Genomic DNA, 14,795 nt, shown 5'->3' on the forward strand with positions numbered 1-14,795 from the left:
ACTCTGCTTCAGCCTCACTGGTCTCCTTGGTGTTTTGGGTACGGGCGAAGAAGGCGAATGCATCACGAACTGTGTACTTGCTGTCCTCATGCCTCGGACACTCTTCCCACAGACACTCGCATGACTCGCTCTCTTATTTCAATGCGGTTTCTATTCAAATGTCATTTCTTCACGGATACCATCCTTGCTCACCCCAACTAAAAAGCAATTTTCATTTCTTTCTATGTTTCTTTCCCTGCTTTTTTTGTTCATCACATTTAACATGCATTTAATGATATATAATATTATATACCCAGTTACTGGTATTTTGCTTGCCTTCCCCAACTAGAATGTCAGCTCCCACAAAGCAAGGGCTGTGTCTGTCTCGATCTCTGGCACCTCCTCAGTGTCTGAAACAAAGCCTGGCATCAACGCACATTGACCGATTGATGGGTGGAGCATTGCATCTGGAGATGGGGATGACCAGGGTGGCCAGACGTATCTCTAGTGATGTGGGATGTGTGCAAGTGCGCTTCCTTGTTGGCAATCCCAGAGGAGACTGTGTTGGGGTGGAGCCAGACCTCACCTGCCTTTGTCTTTAGTAGTGCCTGCATCCCCGCTGGCCAGGTTGTCCACAGCAATGGCAAGAAACACATTCAGCAGGATGTCTGAGATGCGCTCAGGTTGAAAAGGATGTCTGATAGGGGCAACCTGCCTGCGGTGCTCCCGGGTCTCCCTATGCCCTGCCCCTCCTCCCACCCCACCTCTGGATATCCAGGATACAGTTGCCACAGATGAAGAGGATGATGAAATAGATGCAGACTAGCATCCCTGGGAAGAAGGGACCACCGTAGGCCATGATACCATCATACATGACCATGTTCCAGTCTTCACCTGTCAGAATCTGGGGGTGATAAGTCATTATGAAGCACTTGAGACCCTCCCAACCACTAACGTACCCAGCCCAAGGTGTCCAGGTCCCACCTGAAAGACGGTGAGGAGGGCCTGGGGGAAGGTGTCAAATGTACTTCGTTTGGTGTGGGTCTGGTCAAAGTTGAACTTGCCCCCAAACAGCTGCATGCCAAGCAGAGAGAAGATGATGATAAAGAGGAAGAGGAGAAGCAGCAGGGAAGCGATGGATTTCATTGAGTTGAGCAGCGATGCCACCAGGTTGCTCAGAGAGGCCCAGTGTCTGCAGCAGAGATGAGAATGGGCAGAGTTAGTAGCCTGTCCACTAGTGAGGCAGAAGTATGAGCAAGGGCTTCAGCTTTGCTCATACTTGGTGTGGGCTGGGCCAAATTGGGGTTTGGTGTCAAGGTCAGAGCAGGGGTGAGGCTAAGGCAAGAAGTGAAGAGAAAGCAGAGTTTAGTGTTAGGGGTGTAGTGACAGATGAGGTTAGGATGGAGTTTAGGTATTAGTGAAATTAGAACTGGGTTTTAGGTTGGGACTGTGGTTAGGGGGAAAGCTTGTGGTTAGTTGTAGCTGAGGATGGGGTTGTGGTTATGGGTTGTTTTTTTGTGGGTATTGGAAATGTAATTGGGGATAGGCTGTAGTTGAGGGTTGGGTTGTGGTTGCGCTTGAGGGTTGGGTAGAGATTTGGATAGGGGTTAGGGATGGAAATGAGATTGGGGCTAGGACTGTGGTTTAGGGAGGTAGGGTTGGAGACTCATTGTGAAAGGGGTTGAGGTTGGTAATTTGGTGTTGGGTGTAGGGTGGTGGTTTAGGGATGTAGTGTGGTCAGCAACTGAGGATGGATTTATCATTGGGGGTTAGAGATGGGGATGGGGATAAAGATATGACCGGGAGTTAGAAATGAGGTTGGGTTTGGGATTGTGTGGTAGGGTTGTAAAGAGGTTAGTGGTTGACATTATATTTGGGGCATGGGATTGGATTTTGGTTAGAAATAGGTACAGAGTTGAGTTTGGAGAGGGAGTAGGGGACAATGTTAGGTCTGGGTTTGAGGCTGAGTAAGAGGATGGAAAAGAAGTAGACATCCCTTCCACCCCCATTGGATTATAATTTCATGAAGGTCAGGAACTTAATGTCTCCTCTGATTTCTAGTGCTTCCCTAAGGCCGGGAAAGGCACCTGATCTGCAGTGGGTACTCCATGGATATTTGTAAAATGAATGGTGATACAGATGGAGTTACCAGCTGGGGTGGGGACCGGTAGGATGATATTTGGGGCCCCAATCCTTTCTGCTCCCCCACATACCTGGTGACCTTAAAGATCCTGAGGAGGCGCACACAGCGAAGCACTGAGATGCCCAGGGGTTGCATGGCACCCACTTCCACTAGAGTGGTCTCCAGGATGCCCCCACAGACCACGAAGCAGTCAAAGCGGTTGAAGAAGGAGGAGACGTAGGCAGAGGGACCCAAACCATACAGCTTGAGAAGCATCTCCACCGTGAATAAACAGAGCAACACTTTGTTCGCGTAGTCTGTGGGAGAGGGCAAGGGTGACTGGGCTGCCAGTCTCTGATGACATGCTAAGGGCCATCTGGTGGCTCTGCAATAAAACTAGGTTCGGGATGGGGTGGGATTAGAGACTGGAGCGAGTTTGTAGGTTAGAGTGGGTGAGGTTTTGAGGAACTTGGAGCTGAGGCAAGGGGAAGAGTTGGGGTAGGGGCCAGAGTCAGTTTTCAGATTGGGGTTAAGGATATAGTGACTAACAATAAACACTAACATTTATAAAGTATCCTTTTGGGGCTGGGTGATATTCTAAGCACTTTCTATTTTTACTTATTTATTCTCTCCCCCCCCCACCAACTACCACATGAATACTACTCATATTTTCTTTTTCTAGATGGGAAACTTCTGGGCACAGTGGAGTTAACTTGTCCAGACAACGTGGTGCTAAGAGCCTAGACTCCGGAGTTAGGTGATCTGGGTTCAAATTCTGTCTCTGCCACTCAAGTGTTGAATCTGGGGATTAGTCGGTTCCTGGGTCTTCAGGACGCTCTGCCTTGCCATTTCCTTCACTTAAGGTGTGGCGAAGATGAATAAGGTACACAGAGATTTTGACCAGTAAATGCTACATAAATGTAAACTACGAAGTTGAATGGGACCAGCTAAACTTTTCTGCATTTGAGTGGGAAGCCTGTGTTTGTGGGTCGGAGGGGTCATAGAAATCCCAGATTTGAGTTTCTGAGATGGAGATAACTGGGAGTGGCGGGAGGGAAGGGACTGGCAGGCGCAGGGGTGGGGCGCACCTTGGGTCTGGGTGAGCCACATAGGCTGCCCGTGGTGCTCTGAGGCGATGGTCAGTGTGTTGAGGAAGACCAGTAGCAGCACAGCCCAGTAGCAGGCATTGGACTTCACAGCCCTCCGGCATTGTGCTCGGAGGCCACGGTTGGCTCGGCAGAGGCGGTGGCTAGGTGGGAGGAATAGAAAGCCCATCAGCTGAGATCACCTATTCAAGCCTCACCCGAGGGACTCAGGTGGGGACTTGACAGTTTTGGGGGGATTGGAGGGGGAGTGTCACGAAGTCAAGAAACCACACAACTTTCCTAACTCACCAAACCTTGGTTTTCATGATCTTGTTTCTGGAAAAGAGAGAGATGGCAGTTGGGAGTCATCAGGGGCAGAGGGGCTAGTCAGTGGCCTGGGCTGGGAGTCATGGGCCAAGGCCTAGGTGTGAGGCTAAAGTAAGGACTGCCGTCAGGGTCTGGATTGGGTTCTGGGCTGGGGTCAGGGTTCAAGGACTGAGGATCCTTACAGGCATGGTGTACAGCTGGCCAGAGTCCCCTCCTCCTCATCTTCATCTCCTGGGGTTTCCACCATTGAACCTGTGTCACTGGCGGGAAGGCTGGCTGTGCGAAGGGCGGAGATAGAGATCAGAATCTACAGATCCCAGAGTTTAGTCTTTGCCTTCTTCTCTGCCCACCCACCCTAGCCCTGTCTTAGTCGAGCCAGATGCTACCATGGCTGCTGGTGGAGTGTGTGGAGCGGGTGGAGTGACTGAACCAGTGCAGATGTCCAAGTCTCTTATTGGTCAGCTCAGCTAGCTGAGGCCCTGTGGGGGCAATTGGAGAACATGGCTTGGGTTAGGGCCCTATCTTGGTATGGGGGCACTTGGAATCTTTCTTCCAGTGCAGTGTGGTGAGGGGATCTGGGTTCTCTGTCCTGGGACCAGGGTCCAGGTCTAGGGGCAGGGTCTCAGGAAGAGTGCCTGTGGGAAGCAGGGAGCGGGACAGACGGGGGGCAGTCTATGGTGGCCAGGCCAGCCCTCTTTAGCTACAGAACTGGAGCTGCCGCCTATAGAGGGGTCCTCGGTGTCTAGCTCCTCAGCCTTGGCGATCCAATCTAGGTAGCCCCGCAGGTCTTCCTCCAACTGCTGCTTCTCCCGAAGCTTCTGGAAGTCTCCTCGTGCCTTCGCTTTTTCCCTTTCTTTGGAGAACTCCCTGAGGGAGGAGAAAAGAAGGTTTGGTGAGAGAACTGCCCCCACCTCCTTTGACTTCACTACTCCAGCCACATTGGCCTGCTCAGTGTTCATTGAATATGCCAAGCGTATTCTAGACTCAGAGTCTTTGCATTGGCTGTTCCCTTTGCCTGGAACATTCTTCCCTCTAATACGTACATGGCTTACTCCCTCACCTCCTTCGCATTTATATTCAAACACGCCTTCCTCAATGAGGGTGGCTCTGACCTCTTTATTTATTTTTCTTGAAGTAACAGCTTTATGGAGACATAATTCACATCCTATACAATTCATGTGCAGCAGGATACGATTCAGTGGGTTTTAGTGTATTTGCCGGGTTGTGTATCCACCGCCACTATCTAACTTCAGAACGTTGTCATCGTCACCAGTGTTGTCCTTGCAGTTGATTTGTTTGGTCATCATTTAGACTATGCTCAGCAAAACAATACCAGTCAAACACTTTCTCCACGTACACGTTAGTGACAATGATTCTGTTCTTTGAGCTTTGCAACCACTCTCACCGCCCCTTCCTGAGTCATTTCGCCTCCATGGACATAAACTCATCGCTTCCTACGAGCTCTATCTGATCTTTAAGTGGTTATTGTTAGTTCTTTAAAATGAAAAGTTCCTGAAAGGGATGACAGTAGAAGGTTCTGGAGAGAGTGGGAGGACCCTGTGGGAAAAACTCAAGATCTGACTAAAACTCCTAGTCAGATAGAGACTGGTGGAACCCCAAGATTATGGCCCCGAGTCATCCTTCAGGTCTGGAAATGAATTCACCTCCATGGCTCAATTTTCAGCCAAACAGCAGGCAGACGCATAAGGGAACAATACCACCAATGCATGCATTGCAACACTCAAACACATGTTAGATCAAAAGGGCAACATTTACCCAAGAACAAAGGTCAAGAGGATTAGGAAATAAGGAGGAATGGACATACGAAGCACAGGGAAGAAGTGGAATAAATGATGCTACACTGTGGGGATTGCAGTCAATGACATGAAACAAAGTGTGTATGAGTTATGGAATGGAGAACTGCTCTGTTAACCTTTGCTCAATTCACAATAAAAAGCTGAAAGAATAGAAGAAAAGGGATAGCAAGCATAGTGCTGAAGACAGAGCTTTTTTACTAGCTAAGCTAAACTATTGCTTGGATCTAAGATGGCTTATAAGGGTTATAAGATGGTTATAAGGGGATATTTTTGTTTAAGGTTTAAAGATTATCTCAAGGAAAGAGTTTTAGGAGTTCATCGACCCTCTATGTCTCCAGAAAGTCTACAGTCCATGAGAATCTGAATTCTGTTCTGTATTTTCCCCTTCTAATATAATCTTTGGTGAAAACGTTCACTAAGGCCAACTGGGCACCATCTAGTTCTGGTCTTAGGGCAAAGGGGGACGTTGGTCATGGAGGCACTTAGCAACATAGTCTACGTACTCCTCTTCTTCCCGACCGTACTTCTTCCTCTGTGGTTCCAGGTGGATCGAGACTACTTGTTGTGCCTTTGATGGCTACTAGCAAACTTTGAAGACCCCAAGAACTATGCAGGGAAGTAGGACGTAGAACAGCGGTACTAGACAGAGGCCATTAACTGGGATGTCCCATGAAATCATGACACTAGATGTCCAAATCGAGGAATCAAAACCCATACGTTTTTCAGTTGTACATAAGTAGTCACATTTTGGGGGTGTCTTTGTTGTAAATATAGCTGTCACAGGACTTTTGCCGGTTCAACTTTTTAAAGGTGTACAAATTCTTGACAGCAACTGCAACAATTGCCCTTGCATCATCACCTATAGCTGTAACATCTGCTCTTATTACTGTTCTTCATTTTCCCCGCCTCTTCTTTTCCCCCTTCCTTTTCATAGCATAGATTTCTATGTAAAACACTTGAGGGCATATATGCTTACTTGTTGCATATACACACCTTTTGTGGTGTATGTGGTAATTGTCTTTCTCTCCCTACTAGCATAAGTATCTCCAGGGTAGCAGGTATGCTTATTTCTTGTTTTGTTCCTGGTACACAGATGCTCAGTAGATATTGATCGAATGAATGGAAGGGCATTTCAGGTGGGTTTTGAATGATGTTTAGGAGTTTGTCATAGGAGTCCTGTTGGTATACATTTTGGGCTGCTAAACTAAAGGTCAGCAGTTCAAAACCACCAGCTTCTCTCTGGGAGAAAGACCAGGCTTTCAACTCCTGTGAAGCGATATGGACTCAGAACCCCCCAGTGGGAAGTTCTGCCCTGTCTTAGAGAGTCACTAGGAGTCTGCTCGACAGCAGTGAGATTTTGTTTTGGGTGTTTGCCCGCCACAAACAAGGGTGGGGGGTGGGGAGGAGCTCTGAGCCATGGTCTGAGTCTCTTACCCACTCAAGACACCTAAGACAAGGTTGAGAACGAAGAAGGATCCAAAGATGACCAGGCTCACGAAGTATACCCAGGGCAGCTCATACCCCATGGCATCCTGCATCTGGGGAGAGACGGGGCGTGCATCCCTCAGCGGTATAGACACTCTCTCCTGAGCTCCAGGTGGGAGGGCAGGAATGGGCTCCATGCTGGATTCTTTCCCCACCCCCACCCGTGTGCGTGCACGTCAGCTACCCAGTAGAGCACGTCAGTCCAGCCTTCCATGGTGACACATTGGAAGACTGTCAGCATGGCGAAGAAGAAATTGTCGAAGTTGGTGATGCCCCCGTTGGGTCCTGCCCAGCGCCCGCGGCACTCAGTGTGGTTCAGCACGCATACACGCCCGGAGCCTGAGGATGCGCAGGGCGACGGGTCCTCCTCTGCCTCCAGGGCTGCAAGGGGACAGAGTTCAAGGTTTCTCTCCAAGCCTGATCCATGGCACTCCATGCCCTTCTCTATCTAGGGAGTTGGACTCAGTTGCTAGCTTTGTAAGTCAAGGACTTAGCTCTGCCTTTATGGGAACTCTGTGAACACAGACCAAGATTCTCAACCAAAAGGGAAGCTGTGAGTAACCCCCCATCCCCCCACTCCTGGCCCACTGTGACCCTATAGAGTATCCCAGATGGCAAATCTTAAAGGACTTGTCCTGCAGTATCCTGCAGACAGCGTCATCTTTTCCTGCAGAGCAGCTGATGGATTTGAACGACTGACTTTGTGATTAGCACTGGATACCTAATCCACAGCACCACTGGGCTTCCTAGAATGGATGCTTGTAAGTAATCTTAGGGGTGGAGTCTTGTGAATTTGGAAGGGTCTCTTAAAAAGACAATGTTCTGCTGCTCTGCCTAAGTTTTACAATGGCAAATCCGTCACACATGGCCTACCTATTCCTTCTTCCTAGTCTATTCTTAGCCTGGAAGCTCTTCTGAAACCTGTCCCCCCCATGGGTGGCCTGCTGCTATTTGAAATATTGGTGGGATAGCTTCCAGCACCACAGAAACACGCCAGCCACTGCAGTATGACAAACTTAACAGCAGAGGGGGAAGAGGTGGGTTCAAAGAGCACAAGGACCTTGCTAACTGCAAGGCCATTGGTTGAAACCCACCAGCTCTGTGGGAGGAAGTTATCTGTTCCCATAAAGACCGACAGTCTGGGAAACCCTACACAGGGCCACTAGCGGTAATAATGGACTCTCTGGCAGTGGGCGCCAGAGAGAATGGGGTCCAGGCCTGGGGCTGGGGTAAACATGAAGGATCTGGACACGTGACAGCAGTCTAGGAGGGTGGGGTCTTGGGCAAGTCTGGGGCTGCCATCCAGGACTGAGAGTGGAGGATTGAGTATAGGTGTGGAGAAGTATGGGGACTTGGGAGGTTTGCCTGGAGGACAGGGTGGAGACTAGGGGCTGGTGGAAAAGGTATAGCCTGTCTTGGGAGGGAGAAGGCTGGCTGACCAGATCCCAGGAAGTAGCAAGTCTTGTGCATGCGTCCGAGAAAGAGCTCCAGTCCGATGATGGCATAAATGATGATGACGAAGAACACCAGCAGCGCGATGTGCAGCAGAGGCACCAGTGCCTTCATGATGGAATTGAGCACGATGTGCAGGCCTGCCGGGGGGCAGAGTCCAAGAGTGCTCAGTTCAGTCCTAGCTCCACCAACCCACCTTGAACTCTGTGGGCATGCCCCTTACTTGGGACCCCAGACACCAGCCTCAGTGGTCGCAGCACCCGAAAGGCCCGCAATGCCTTCACATCAAAGCCCCCTGGCTTCCCTCCAGCATGTGGGGTGTCCCCTGGCCGCCCAGAGCCCTGCTCCAGCAGCACGCTGAACAACCTGATGGGAGGAACACAGGACAAAGCCGCCAGCGACTTCATGGGGGTTGGCACCACCAAGTGTGGTCACGCATGCATGGTATTACCCCTCCCTGCCTGGCCTTCCTCTGGTACCAGCCCATGTACAGAATTCTTGGTAACATTCATTATCAATTTCATCGTAGAATAACAGGTGACAAACATAGTTGTAAATTGCTAAATGTACTATTTCTGAGATTATGTGAGTACTAACAACAAATTGTTTTGTAAACTCTTTCTACACTGAGTTACCATTCAATGCATTGTTAATGCTGAGCTGAAGCCTTTACATTTTTTCTCCTTCTTTTGCTTTAATTACTACCTCATTCTCAAAAAGGTTATCCATATTGGTTCACAAATAATAATCACCACAATATTATAGCTAAAACACCAGAACACTTGACAAAGCCAGCGGGTATCACACCCCAGGCAACTATTTATAGTGAGTGTCTGTAGGCATGTGCAGACGACACCGCGTGATTGGAAGGATCATTGTTACGGGGCAAGAATGATAGCTCTGAACCAGTGAATTAAAAAAACCCTCAAAACCAAAATCACTGCCATAGAGTGGATTCTGACATATGTTAGGAAGTTAAAAAGCAAGTGAACGTGACGTTTTAGCCTGGTAGACGAGGGGGATTATCCAATAAGCAAGGTAAGCACAGGCTTGCTTTTGCATATTCACGAATCTGCACTGAACAGCTTCATGTGTGTTTAAAAACATGTGCAACTGTTCACCACAGCTTAGTGAGTAAGCACAGGCAAGCTGATGCTTACCTTACTGGGTACTCAGTCCCTGTCAGGGATTATGCATGTAGAAAGAGGCCTTTGATTCTGTTGGAAGGTGCAGCAGGGTTGGGAGAGAAACAGACCCCAGCTGTACCTAGAAGCTCAAGCATTGATGTGGTGAGAAAATGTGAACATGTTCACTATAGCTTAGTGAAAAAGCAAAAGTAAGCTTACACTTCTCTTGTTTATTGGGTAACCCAACACTACTTGCATGATTCATGTATGGATACATGTAAGCTGAGTTTATGAATAATGCTTGTGTTGTTATAACTAACTACCAAACCAAGCTCACTGCCATCAAGTCCAGGACGACTCCTAGTGACCCTATAGGACTGGGTAGAACTGCCCCTGTGAGTTTCTGAGACAACAACGGTTTACAGGAGTAGAAAGCCCAGTCTTTCTCCCTCGAAGCAGCTGGTGGTTTCAAACTGTTGACCTTGTGGATCGCAGCCTAATGAGTAACCACCAAGTGACCAGTGCTCCTACAACTAACTACAGGGGTATGTTTATTAAAAAAAGAAAAGAAGAAATCTCTGCTAAACTGCACACAAAAATGTATAGGCACTGTCACTTGATGTGTCTGGATGCCACCCCCACCTCCTAGGAACGCCACTGGGAGAGGCAAGGGTCTGGCCTTGGGCTTAGCTCTCTACCTCTTCTTTCTCCCTGGAAAAGCCAAAGTCCCTCTAGCCGGAAAGGTAACTGTTGGGAAATTTGTTAATATTCCTGATTCTGGCAGCTGGATAGGGGTAGTTTGAGATAGTTGCCTCCCTAACTAAGTCCAGGCTTCAGAGGATCTGGGAAGGTCCCATATACACGTACCCAACAACGACGATAATGAAGTCCAGTAGGTTCCAGCCATTGCGGATGTAGGCACTGGGGTGGAGCACCAGGCCATAGGCCACGATCTTGAGCACAGTCTCCACAGTGAAAATTACTAGGAAAATATATTCTACCTGCTCCTGGGGGTGAAACAGGTAGTGGGAGGTGAGGCTGGGGAGTTATTTGGGAGTGTAAAAGAGGGCGAGTTGGGGACAGAATGGGGATGGGCAGGTGTCTGTGTGTGTGTGGAGTGGTCATTTGGGTCAGAGAGGGACGGGGCCTGAGTGGGCCTCTAATCTGGCTGGGGCAGGTGGGCCTCACCAGGCTGTGGTTGGCAGTGTTGGAGTCATCCTCAGGGAAAGGGATGTAAACCCCCAGAGCCACGCAGTTGGCAAAGATGGTCAGCAGGATGAGGATGTCGAAGGGCCTCAGGTGGACACAGTCAAGGATTCAGAGTGGCCTAGGACTTGCCCCCTCCCTTAGTGCCCTCTCCACCCAGTGCTGACCCTTCAGCCCTGGATGACCCGCTCTGGCATTCTCGTTATTGCCCTGATCAAGGCCTTGACTTAACCCTCCCGACAACCTTCTCACTCACAGCCGTCATGTTGATTTCTACTCACAGTGACCCTATAGGGCAGACTAGAACTGCCCCTGTGGGTTTCCATGACTGTTGATCTTTACAGTCTACGTTACCCAAGTAGAAAGCCTCATCTTTCTTCCATGGAGCGAATGGTGGGGGTTTGAACTGCTGCCCAACTTGCAATCCACTCCACCACCTTGATTCTTGACCACCCGCCTCCTCCACGCCCCCCCCCATTACTTTGGCCTTTCTAAACTCCTGCCCTTAGCCCATTCTTGACCCTTGCTCCCTGGTGACCTTAGTCTTGGGTGACCTTCATCCCGATCCCTGCCCCTGGCCTTCCAGGATGCTTCCATTCCACGATGCTGATGCAGGATTGCCGAAGAGGGTTGGCCAGGGTGAGGCAAAAGAGCGCCCGAGGTGACCTCTGTGCACTGGCCACTGCCACTGTCTTGTGCTTGTTGTGCTGGGTCCTCCGCCTAGGACTTCCCAGACCTGATGCGTCACAGGTTTCATCATCTTTGATTGGGGGTCCAGGGCACAGCCCCCATTCATGACCAGGCCCTGTCGCATTCACTGGATAGGGCTCTGGAGTGGTGTCTGTGTGGAGAAAATGAGTCAGGAATGGACAGGATGTTGAAAGATCGTGACTGACTCTTACTTGACTCAATCCCTCTAGCTGAAAGATGGGAAGACGAGCGTGCAAAATTAGGGGGAGTGGGGAGACCCTGGGTTACACCACAGAGCAGGGGTAAAGATGGGTGCTGAGATAGCATGAGGATTTATTTGGGAGTGAGGGTGGGATCAAATTTCCAAGTGAAGTGGTGGTTGTTAGAGTTTAAATTGGCATAGAGTGGGATACAGTTCATAGTTGGATTCAAGTTTAGGATTAAGTTTGAGGGCTGGATTGTCGATTGTGGGGGAAGTAGAATGAAATTGAGGCTTGATGTCGAGTCAGGACTGGGACTGAAATTAAGGTGAGCTGAGAATTATGATCAAGGCTGATTAGAATCGAAGACAAATTTTGAGTGAGATTTGAGATTTGTATTAAGGTTTTCAGCTAAAGTTACTGTCAACTCCCACGACCTTTTTCAAGCACTGAGAGGTAGAAGAGTTGGCCTGAGACTCTTTAGAGTTTTAAATCTCTAATTTTGGAGGAAACAACCTGTCTGAGTTAAAACCCTCGCACTACCGTTTGGTAGCTGTGTAGGATCTTGGGGAAATGATGTAACCTTTCTGTGTGCACTTCACTTTTCCTGTCTGTCTAATGGGGATGAAGCGAGGACCTAGCTCATAGAGTTTTGGGGAAGTTTCTATGAGTTTCGAGCACTCAGAAGAATGCCGGCCACATAGTATTGTTCCCGTTTTGAATATGAGGCCGCTGAGTTAAAAGGAGGGTAACTGACTTGGCAAGGCAGCTCAGGCATTCTGACTCGAGCCTCAAGATTTACTACAATATGTGGATTATGTGCCAATAAGCCCGTTTAAAAAAAGATTTACTATAATTGTTAAGTATGTGTCTGCTATCCATTACAAATGTGCCCCTGCTCATTCTTGAAAAGTCAGAGACCCACTCGCTAGTAGCATTGACATTGCAGGATTGGGGTTGGAGTTAGGTGATTTTAGAGCTCATAGTAAGATCTGTGTCCACATTAGGGTTTGCCCTGTGATTGAGTAGAATTTGTATTAGTGTTAAGAGTTAAGCTTTGGAGTTGGAGGTGGGAGAGCGCTAGGGTAGGGGTCAGGAGGCAGATTGGGGCTGAGTTTCAATTGTGAATTAAGGGTGTGCATGAGGCCTGGGAAGCCATAGAGGACAATGTCTGGGATAGTCTGAACATGATGGCCCCGGTGGGGGTAGGGCTGTGCATGAGGCTGGCTGGGGTGGGAACAGGGTAATATGATTCTCATTCCCCACCGGCTCTTTGGGGTTGGGTTTCCTGTGCACAGAGGGGAAGGCAGAGAGGGTAGAGGAAAGCTCAGGTTTGTTCCAAGGGTCTGCAGGGGGTGGAAAGCTCTTCTCACCTTTATGGCCTTCAGATTCCGACATCTTCCTCTGGAGACTGAAGGACATCTGCATGTAGCTCGCCTCTCTTTCGCCAGCTTTGGAGGGATTAAGGTCAGAGGGTGGAGCAATAACAGAGGTGGATGGGAGGGTGAGCAACCGGGCAGATGGGACATATGTGGGCCAGATCTTGGCAACAGGAAAGTCACTGATTAAAATTTTACCAAATGCCAGCCAAAAAAGGCAGGAAATAAACTAATAAGAAAAAAACTTTCCGATATGAAAATGTGAGGTATGTAGGAATAAATTAAAATATGCACTCTCTCTGTGGGAAAAGGTATCAGATTTTATCCAGTAATTAAAAGGAACTCAAATAAATGGAGAGATACAGTAAACTTATGGGTTAGAAATATTTAGTTATGAAGATGCCAATTGTTCCCCAAGTGTCTAAGAGAGTTGATACAATCCCAATGAACATTTCAACAGATTTTTCTATGAACTTGTCAAATGGATTCTAAAATGTATATTTAAGTAGAGAGGACCTAGAAAAGTAAAGCTATTTTGAAAATTAGATGGTAGGATTCGCGTGTGAGATATTAAGTCTTTCGCGAGGGTCGTTTCCACTCCCCACACTTGTTCAATCTGAATGTTGAGCAAATCATCAGAGAGGCTAGACCATATGAAAATGTGGCATCAGGACTGGAGGAAGGCTTATTAACTACCTGCAATATGCAGAGGACACCATCTTGCTTTCTCAAAGTGAGGAGGACGTGAAGCATTTGTTGAAGAAGATCAAGAATTTCAGCCTTCAGTGTGGATTACCACTCCATGTGAAGAAGACAGAAACATTCACAACTGGAACAATAGGTAACATCATGATAAATGGAGAAAAAGTTGGAGTTGTCAAGGATTTTGTCTTGCTTGGCTCCACAATCAATGCTAGCGGAAGCAGCAGTCAAGAGATCAAACGGCACATTGCATTGGGTAAATCCACTGCACAAGACCTCTTTAGAGTGCTGAAAAGCAAGAATATTACTTTGAGGACTGAGGTGCACCTGACCCAAACCATACTATTTTCAATTGCTGTGTTAGTCCGGGTAGACTAGAGAAACAAATTCATAAACACTCATATGTGTATAGGAAAGAGTTTTATATATAAGAGCAATTGAATATTGATAAAACATCCCAGCCCAGTCCAGATCAAGTCCTTAAGTCTGATATTAGCCCATATGTCTGATACCAATCTACAAATTCCTCTTCAGACTCAGGAAACACATGCAATGATGCTGAATGCAAGAAGATCACAGGCCAGTGTGTGGGAAGTCTTGTGGATCCAGTGGCATTGACAGGGATCTCCAGGTGGTTCCTCCAGCTCCCAGGGCTTTGGCTGCATTAGGGTAGCTTCATGTGGCTTCTCATCAGAAATGTCTCGCAGGGAGTGAGTGAGTGTCCCACCTCCAGCGAGCTATTTATGTCCTTAATGCCTCCAAATTAGGTCCTTAAGCTGTGACCTGACTGACAGGTAAGCTCTACCCCTTCACTTGTAGACAACAACAGATTGTGTAACTATCACAGTCGCCTCATATGTAATGTGAAGGTTGGGCATTGGATAAAGAAGACCAAAGCAGAATCAATGTGTCTGAATGTGGTACTGGTTAGGAATACTGAAAATACCATGGGCTGCCAAAAAGACAAACAAGTCTGTCTTGGAAGAAGTACGGTCAGAGTGGTCCTTAGAGGCAAGGATGGCAAGACATTCTCTTACATATTTTGGACATGCTGTCAGAAGGGACCAGTCCCTAGAGATGGTCATCACGCTTGATAAAGTAAAGGGGCCATGAAAAAGAGGAAGGCTCTTAACAAGATGGAATGACACAGTGGCTGCAACAGTGGGCTCAAGCACAGGAACAATTGTGAGGCCTGCACAGGAGTGGGCAATGTTTCATCCTGTT

General features: G+C 48.2%; 1 protein-coding gene across 2 annotated transcripts in view; it reads right to left on the reverse strand.

Moving 5' to 3' along the window:
• The window catches only part of CACNA1F (calcium voltage-gated channel subunit alpha1 F), a 28,608-nt gene extending 15,720 nt beyond the window's left edge, over positions 1-12,888 (reverse strand). Inside the window, exons 1-17 of one of the 2 annotated variants that reach the window (XM_075538145.1) lie at positions 12,864-12,888; positions 11,192-11,441; positions 10,583-10,688; positions 10,262-10,401; positions 8,491-8,633; positions 8,255-8,407; positions 7,000-7,196; positions 6,765-6,868; positions 4,223-4,380; positions 3,900-3,992; positions 3,696-3,789; positions 3,496-3,522; positions 3,190-3,350; positions 2,193-2,418; positions 964-1,171; positions 763-883; positions 566-647 (exon numbers count right to left, since the gene is read on the reverse strand). In XM_075538145.1, coding sequence (XP_075394260.1) covers positions 566-647; positions 763-883; positions 964-1,171; positions 2,193-2,418; positions 3,190-3,350; positions 3,496-3,522; positions 3,696-3,789; positions 3,900-3,992; positions 4,223-4,380; positions 6,765-6,868; positions 7,000-7,196; positions 8,255-8,407; positions 8,491-8,633; positions 10,262-10,401; positions 10,583-10,688; positions 11,192-11,441; positions 12,864-12,888 — 2,288 coding nt within the window. Of the gene's footprint in view, positions 1-565; positions 648-762; positions 884-963; positions 1,172-2,192; positions 2,419-3,189; positions 3,351-3,495; positions 3,523-3,695; positions 3,790-3,899; positions 3,993-4,189; positions 4,381-6,764; positions 6,869-6,999; positions 7,197-8,254; positions 8,408-8,490; positions 8,634-10,261; positions 10,402-10,582; positions 10,689-11,191; positions 11,442-12,863 lie in introns of both variants that reach the window. The other variant, XM_075538144.1, reaches the window with a different exon arrangement.
• Between the last annotated feature and the right edge of the window lie 1,907 nt (positions 12,889-14,795).

The sequence above is a fragment of the Tenrec ecaudatus genome, chromosome X (genome assembly GCF_050624435.1).
Source record: "Tenrec ecaudatus isolate mTenEca1 chromosome X, mTenEca1.hap1, whole genome shotgun sequence".
In the NCBI taxonomy this organism is placed as follows: Eukaryota; Metazoa; Chordata; class Mammalia; order Afrosoricida; family Tenrecidae; genus Tenrec; species Tenrec ecaudatus.